Below are 7,949 nucleotides of genomic sequence, written 5' to 3' on the forward strand. Positions count from 1 at the left end.
TGTTTGGCCTGGTGTGGTTCCCAATCAGAGGCAGCTGTCTATCGTTGTCTCTGATTGGGAGCCATACTTAGGTAGCCTGTTTTCCCACTTTTGTTTGTGGGTGGTTGTTTCCTGTTTTGTGTTTGTTTTCACCATTCAGGACTGTTTCGGTTTTCTTTGTCATTCACTTTGTTATTTTTGTATTTTCTCATGTTCAGTTATATTAAAGTAACATGGATACTTACCACGCTGCATTTTGGTCCGATCCTTCATATTCCTCATCTGAAGAAGAAGAAGAAAATCGTTACATAACTGTTGTTCTAATTAAAGAAGCAATAAAACTGGCCTTCTTTAGAATAGTCGAGTATCTGGAGCATCAGCATTTGTGGGTTCAATTACAGGCTCAAAATGGCCAGAAACAAAGAACTTTCTTCTGAAACTCGTCAGTCTATTCTTTTTCTGAGAAATGAAGGCTATTCCATGTGAGAAATTGCCAAGAAATTGAAGATCTCATACAACGCTGTGTACTACTCACTTCACAGAACAGCACAAACTGGCTCTAATCAGAATAGAAAGAGGAGTGGGAGGCCCCGGTGCACAACTGAGCAAGAGGACAAGTACATTAGAGTGTCTAGTTTGAGAAACAGACGACTCACAAGTCCTCAACTGGCAGCTTCATTAAATAGTACCTGCAAAACACCAGTCTCAACGTCAACAGTGAAGAGGTGACTCCAGGATGCTGGCCTTCTAGGCAACATGAAACAAATCAGAGTGTACTAGTTTTTAGATAAGATGTTAAAGGTTAGAAATCAAATATTTAAAAAAACGTTTATTTTTTTTAAAGTGATGAAGACATGGATGTCTCATGGTAGGGTGGGGTATGCAAAAAGGCTCCATTTTGAGCTCCTCTATCACCTGAACGTGATTGAAATCATATGGAAAGAACCTGAAACATACCATACAGTGATATAAAGAGTCTCCTACCCTATCAGTGATAAGATATGTTCTTGACGTAAGACAGAGTCTGTGAGCAGGTAATGTGGGGGTAGGTACAGTATGTTATCTTTTACAGTTGTAAAAAGGGAGGGTGTTGTATCTATCAGAGAATGAAGGGCATGATAATAAAACTGAGAAGGGAGTGATTTGGTGGTCGCTGGTCAGATAGTTGCATAAGAATCAAAACATCGTCTGATGTTCATCTGATGAGATTTGGTCTAGTAAATTTGACCTGAATCAAAACCTTTTTTTTTTTTTTTTTTAAATGTAGTTGGTCCTGAGCCAAAATGTATTTGATATATAGTAGGCCCTTAATCAAAATGTAGTAGGCCTATTCTGCTTATGTGAAGGGTCCACTGACTGCTCGAGGTAGGTTCGACTGATAGAGAATCCTGGGAAAAGTCCCAGGCGGGGACAATCTGCTGAACTACTGACCTCCCCGGTCAACACTGGAGTAACATTCTGCAGAGGACTGGACACAGGAGATGTGAAGCTTCTCTTGTAGTGTTTCACTCAATGACTGATGCGTTGGGAATTATATAATCATGCAATCCCTGTGTTTTCTAAATTGTTCTGTGATCGGTGGGGAAATTATATTTTATTGTACTTGTTGAGGCACCATTGTTTAGATATGATCAGTAATAGGAAGCTCGGGAAAAGAAAGATGACAATTATTTCATGAAGTGTACTGATTCAAGATCACTTAAATAGGATATTGGGATTGCATGGTTTTTGTTCATGTGGATCATCCATGCTGTGCAATGCCCTCAATTTCTGTTTCTCACACCAAAACTTTGTCTTTGTCTTATCCAAACCAGAGGATTGTGCATCCTGACTGAGAATGCCTTTAAAATGTCTGCAGTTGATTCAGACATGGAATTTGTCCCTTATTTGAAAGCTTCAGGGGGACAAAGACAGAGACTCCTCTCTCCCAGCAGGACTAAACCTACTCTCTTTAGTCCTGACATCTGTACACCCCATTCCAATCCTGTAGGCTACTCTATTCATTGGCACACCGTTTTCACTATCCAACCAAAACCCCCTTTGTCTCTTCAACATCCTGGAAGTGATTGCAGCATGTATTCAAATCTACCTGTTTTGCACAACTTTGGAATAAAGAATAGTGTGCAACTTGAATATATTTGTCAAAGTTTAAGATTCTATGTTTGTTAGCAAACCTCACAAAAACTGCAGATATGAACTCTTAAAATATACAATGGCGTGAACTTATTTCGGTAGTATTTCGGACAAACTATATATCTGTATAATTTCTGTCATTTTGTAGAGATCCTCATTGCACCACAGTGTAACTGCAAAAACACTGCACATTTATTGACTTTTAGGCCTACTACAGAGAGCAGTAATATTTTGGACACGCCTATTATCCTTCATTTTCTCATTTTAACAGTAATCAGGGCACAATACCAAAGTATCTATTTTGGCCTGAACATTGTCTCTACTCAAATGTCCTAACGAGTTTCTGAACAGCAGAGAATAAAATGTTAGTTCTTCTTTAGTAACTATATCACATTATTATTCTATAAATACCAAATGAACCAAGGACATTTTAGTTTCATAATACTTTCAAATTTGTGTTTGTCATGGAAAACGTGTCAAAAACATTATTCATAATAGATTACAACCAATTGGAAACGAGATATCACATTGGAGCAATTAGAACATGTGCCAAGCCAGGTGAGGACAGCATGAATGCACAACGGTCTCCTGTACCTTTCCATATTATCTTCACTCTAATTTGAAACATTTGACTTTCGATTTCTACACGGTAAGATCGAAGACATGATGGTTGACATAAAAAAACAAAAACACTTCAGGCCTAGGCTACATAAGACACACAATAGGCTAAAACTCCTTTCACACTTTCATATATTATACATGTATTTATTTATTCGAAATGTATTTATTAGAAAGTGCAATTTTCTCCCCATATTGGTCTGCTAAATTGTCTCAATGGACCCAGTTAATTAATTGAAACTTTTACTTGGTTAGATAGCCTTCATCATAATGTGGCCTTTAACAGCTTCTGCATTGCCTATATTTAAATTAAACCTGTGCATAAATCGGAACGAGATGATATCCCCACCACTTGGCGATCATGGATGGTGTTGAATCGTCGATTGTATGTCCTCGCACGCTAAATAGTAGGCCATCCCTGAAACCAGACGGTCAGTCTGTCTGCCAATGAAAATCGGGCTAATCCAACTTGTTTTCACGGTCTTGCTGAGAAGTAAAGGCTTGGGCATTAGCACTACATTAACTTTCACAAAAGAGACATGGATTCCCGAAACTATTCTTTCACGTTGGACTCGCACTGCATATTCTCAAGGGACTTCCTACTGTGCGCAAATAGCCTACACCCCAACTGGTACGCTCCTGCACAGTCCCTGCGTTTGAGTACTCTCAGAAGTTTTAATATGCTTTTGAATAAGAACATCTATTTTAATTATACTGACACATGCAGGCTACTGCCAGTGCCCATTCGGCTAGTCTGCCTACTGTTTTATATATTTTCAGACTATGCAATCGGCCATATTTTAAGAATTACACGCAGAGCCATATATTTAGATAATAAATATATATTTTATAATAGGCTACAACAATATATTGTTTTGTAATAAATATGGTGTACAGGACTGCCTATTTTTTCCGTGCAGTTACTATAGCCTAATGTGATCTATTACTTTTTGGCACAACAAATCAGCAACACAATTAATGAGAAGTACGCCTAATATTTTGAATTTACATTATCTCTATCTTCATTCAGTGTATCTGTTTAGTGGGCCGAGGGTGTTAATCCCTCAATGTTTGTATATTAGCTGTGCTATGTATATTGCTTGCCATAAATTGTTGATTGAATGAAAGCCTCACCCAAAATTCCTCGGTTTGTTTTTCCCTCTCTGCTTGTGGGCCACTCTCGTTCCCTCCCCCCACTCAAACGTTCTACTTTCATTCTCAAATCTCTGGAGTCTCCTACCTCTTTTATAACGGTCACGTTGGCGACTGATATACTAGTGACATTGGAACATCACTACACAATCTGTGCTTACTGTAAGCAAGTCTCAACAATTAAGAAAATAAGATGGGGGTTTGTGGTGGACACCTTTCTCATTATGACCCCCAATGCCTTGTGTAAGGGTGATTCAAAAGCAACATTCAAGTGGACTGATATACAACACAACACAATTTGGATAATCTGTGCGGGTATAAGAAGCTCACTCCCGTGCGCACCTGCTGCATAAAAGTTTTGGGGCACCATTGCCAAAAGGAACGCTGTGGTAAATTGCCTGTTGATTTGTCTGTGGGGTTATTTACGGATTTACTGTCTTTCTCTCTCGCACCCCCCCCCCCCCCCCCCCCCTCGTTCTGCCCGCAGATAGCGCTTCATTCTCTCCTCGATTACGCAGCGGGATTTACATGAAGCTGTTAATTGTTTGCTCTTTAAATAGAGGTGGCCTGGAGCCAACAGTCTGCCAGAGGTTACGAACCGACTCCCTCCCTCCCCCTCCTGCCCGACAGTGCAGCCCCCTGGATGATCAGCATGACAAAGCACTGGGGGGGTCAGAGCCTGCTGGCACCACCCGCTCTCCTACCTGCGCTCTCCTAGCCTGGGAGGCCACCACGACCATCAACTTGACTTAGAGATCCATCCTCTGATTGCCACAGCGCGGAGCTCTGCAGCCCAACACGGGCCTTCCTACTCGACCCAGGTGCCAGTCCAACAGCCTCCACGGCTGGAAAAGCTTGCCCCTGCCCAGTCCAGCTGGGCCACAGCGCCCATGGATAAAGCGATGCTGCCAAACCACCACGGACCGCCCGGATCATCCTACCAGCCGTCGCCCGAGCTCAACAAAGATGGGCCGATCAAGGAGGAATCTTGGGACCAGAAGAAAAATGCCAACGGTGGAAAGAAAAAAAACTATCAGCGCTACCCCAAACCACCCTACTCCTACCTCGCAATGATTGCCATGGTCATCCAAAATTCTCCAGAGAAGAAGCTTACGTTGTCTGAGGTAGTGAGTTGGTGTGCGGACATGCGAGTTTAGAATAAATTGTAAATTTTGGCCAAATTACGCATGGTTATTTGTGTACATTTGGGCTGTTAATCATTGTTATTTTCATATATTATTTAAGTTTCAGCAAAGAAAGTTGATATACTTTATTATTTAAAAAGTTCTAATCGGGGATTCTGTTTGATCGCAAGTTTTAAAAAACGGTCTTTGTAGGGGTAGGTATACGAAGTTCGATTGCATTAAACAGACAGAACAGTACAATCATTTGACGCTAAACAGAGTAAGCTAGTAACCTCTTGGCCCACTTCAGTGACCGCCATGCTTTTCTGGGTTTGTTTTGTTACGGATAGCAGCATACAGTGAAACCAGACACTGAGATGTATTAGCTGGAGTTGGTTGAGTTGATAAGAAACATAGTCGATGATAGCTCTCTGTGTAGGCTATCAGTCCTACAGGTCATCTTACGTTTTGTATTATAGGCCTATGAAAAGGCTGCAATCATGTTTTCAATCATATACAGTATCTCTTTAATATAGTCTGTTAATTTGACTGTTTCATGCAGAAACCCATTGATGCAAGTTGACTCCTTTCTTATTGTCTCTCCCCAGATTCTAAAGGAGATCAGTACACTTTTCCCTTTTTTCAAAGGGAACTACAAAGGCTGGCGGGACTCAGTGCGACACAACCTCTCTTCCTATGACTGCTTTGTTAAGGTGTGTCTTATTAAGTGTCTTCTTTATTGTTATGTCAATCAGTGGGCTCAATTATACTTTTGATTCTAGAATCCAAACAACCTACAAGCAAGTATACCTATTACATTTACATGTTAGTCATTTAGCAGACACTCTTATCCAGAGCGACTTACAGGAACAAATAGGGTTGAGTGCCTTGCTCAATGGCATATTGGCAGATTTTTCACCTAGTTGGCTCGGGCATTCGAACCAGCGACCTTTCGGTTACTGGCCCAACGCGCTTAACCACTAGACTACCTGTGTAGCCTATCGAAAGCCACCGCAGTGCTTTATAAAACATTAGATGAAGCAAATCATTCGAGCAAATTATGAGATGTGAAACTGGGGAGATCCTGTCTGACTGGTTTTCAGGTTGTACTATACTTTTGATCTCACCGCTGTCTGTCACTCCTGGTCCCTGTAGGTACTGAAGGATCCTGGGAAGCCACAGGGGAAGGGGAACTTCTGGGCCGTGGAAGTGAGCCGGGTGCCTCTGGAGCTCCTCAAGAGGCAGAACACTGCTGTGTCACGCCAGGATGAGACCATCTTCGCCCAGGATCTTGCTCCTTACATCCTGCATGGGCACCAACATAAGCTAGATGTGGAGTCCCTGGCCCCCCCACCACCAATCATTGTTCTACCCCGAGGACCCATCACAACCCCCCCTCCCGGCCCCTCTTTCACTGCTCTATCCCCCATACCCACCAGACAACTCTCCCTCTCTCAGGAGGAGCTGTACCGGCCCAAGCTGGACTCGTCCTTTGCCATTGACTCCCTCCTCCACAGCCTGAGGCCGGCCAGCGAAGCAGGAGAACCCGACAGGGGCAGGGACTGCTGGGGGGTCGAGCCCCACACTCGCCCCTCCCCTCCTCCATGCGCTCGCTACTCCTCCTCCGCCCGCAGCGCCTCAGCGAGCTCCGTCAGCCCCGCCTCGTCATCCGATGAGGACTGGAGGGGCGTGTCGCAAGGCGGGAAGCAGGTGCCCGAGGGCGAGGCAGGATCAGATGGGTACGAGGACTGCAGGCCCCCTCCACACAAGACTGCCCGCCGAGGCTGCCCCCCTCCCTGGGAGCTTCCCACCTCATATGCCAAGTACACACCGCCCAATGCTGTGGCCCCGCCCAGCATGCGTTTTAACGGAGGCCCTCTGATGCCTCTGGGGATGCCTCTGTATGGTTACGGAGGGTCTCCTGTCACATCCAGCCATTTTGTAGGTCATGCCTACTGGCCCCTCTTAGGCAGCGGGCGCCCTCCCCTCATAATGGACCTGGACACTATGCTCCAGTCAGTACCGCCCAATAAGAGTGTGTTTGATGTGCTGGGTCCACCCAATCAGTCGTCTCACCAGCCTGCTGGTCAGTATGCCCTGCAGAGTGGACCCCCTCTCAGACGGTATCCCCATTATTGACTATGACTCAAATCAAACCAGTACCAAACATATTGTAAGTGCAATGCAGGGATAAGAATGACCTATTCGTACAAACTTAACTCCGTGTCCACATTTATTCAATGTTTACAGAAGACCAAATTGTAAATTCAAATGTACAACCACTAATATCTCCCTAAAATATACAACCACTAATATCTACCTCAAATATACAACCACTAATATCTACCTCAAATATACAACCACTAATATCTACCTCAAATATACAACCACTAATATCTACCTCAAATATACAACCACTAATATCTCCCTAAAATATACAACCACTAATATCTACCTCAAATATACAACCACTAATATCTACCTCAAATATACAACCACTAATATCTACCTCAAATGTACAACCACTAATATCTACCTCAAATATACAACCACTAATATCTACCTCAAATATACAACCACTAATATCTACCTCAAATGTACAACCACTAATATCTACCTCAAATATACAACCACTAATATCTACCTCAAATGTACAACCACTAATATCTACCTCAAATATACAACCACTAATATCTCCCTAAAATATACAACCACTAATATCTACCTCAAATATACAACCACTAATATCTCCCTAAAATATACAACCACTAATATCTACCTCATTCTTATGAAATCAGTTAATACAGGGATGTTGCACTGCCCGAGTTTGCACGATTGTATTGTCAATGTGATTCATTTTTCCTTTTAAGAAATCTCTCTAAAATGTTGCCTACCTCGACTATTGAATGTGTTTTTTCAGTGGATTTTCAGAGGGAAAGTATT

General features: G+C 42.7%; 1 protein-coding gene across 1 annotated transcript; it reads left to right on the forward strand.

Moving 5' to 3' along the window:
- Positions 1-2,656: 2,656 nt before the first annotated feature.
- LOC120050616 (forkhead box protein H1-like) lies at positions 2,657-7,145 on the forward strand. Its single transcript, XM_038997206.1, has 5 exons — positions 2,657-2,670; positions 4,601-5,006; positions 5,615-5,719; positions 6,162-6,327; positions 6,388-7,145. The coding sequence occupies exons 1-5, from the start codon at positions 2,657-2,659 to the stop codon at positions 7,143-7,145; spliced, it is 1,449 nt and encodes a 482-aa protein (XP_038853134.1).
- The last annotated feature ends 804 nt before the right edge of the window (positions 7,146-7,949 follow it).

This window comes from Salvelinus namaycush, chromosome 7 (assembly GCF_016432855.1).
Source record: "Salvelinus namaycush isolate Seneca chromosome 7, SaNama_1.0, whole genome shotgun sequence".
Classification (NCBI taxonomy): Eukaryota; Metazoa; Chordata; class Actinopteri; order Salmoniformes; family Salmonidae; genus Salvelinus; species Salvelinus namaycush.

What these genes read in the sequence shown, in the direction of transcription:
- LOC120050616 (XM_038997206.1), top strand. An exon ending in AGAAGCTTACGTTGTCTGAG is followed by an intron (nt 5,007 to 5,614) that starts GTAGTGAGTTGG and finishes GTCTCTCCCCAG; the next exon opens with ATTCTAAAGGAGATCAGTAC. An exon ending in CATCCTGCATGGGCACCAAC is followed by an intron (nt 6,328 to 6,387) that starts ATAAGCTAGATG and finishes TACCCCGAGGAC; the next exon opens with CCATCACAACCCCCCCTCCC.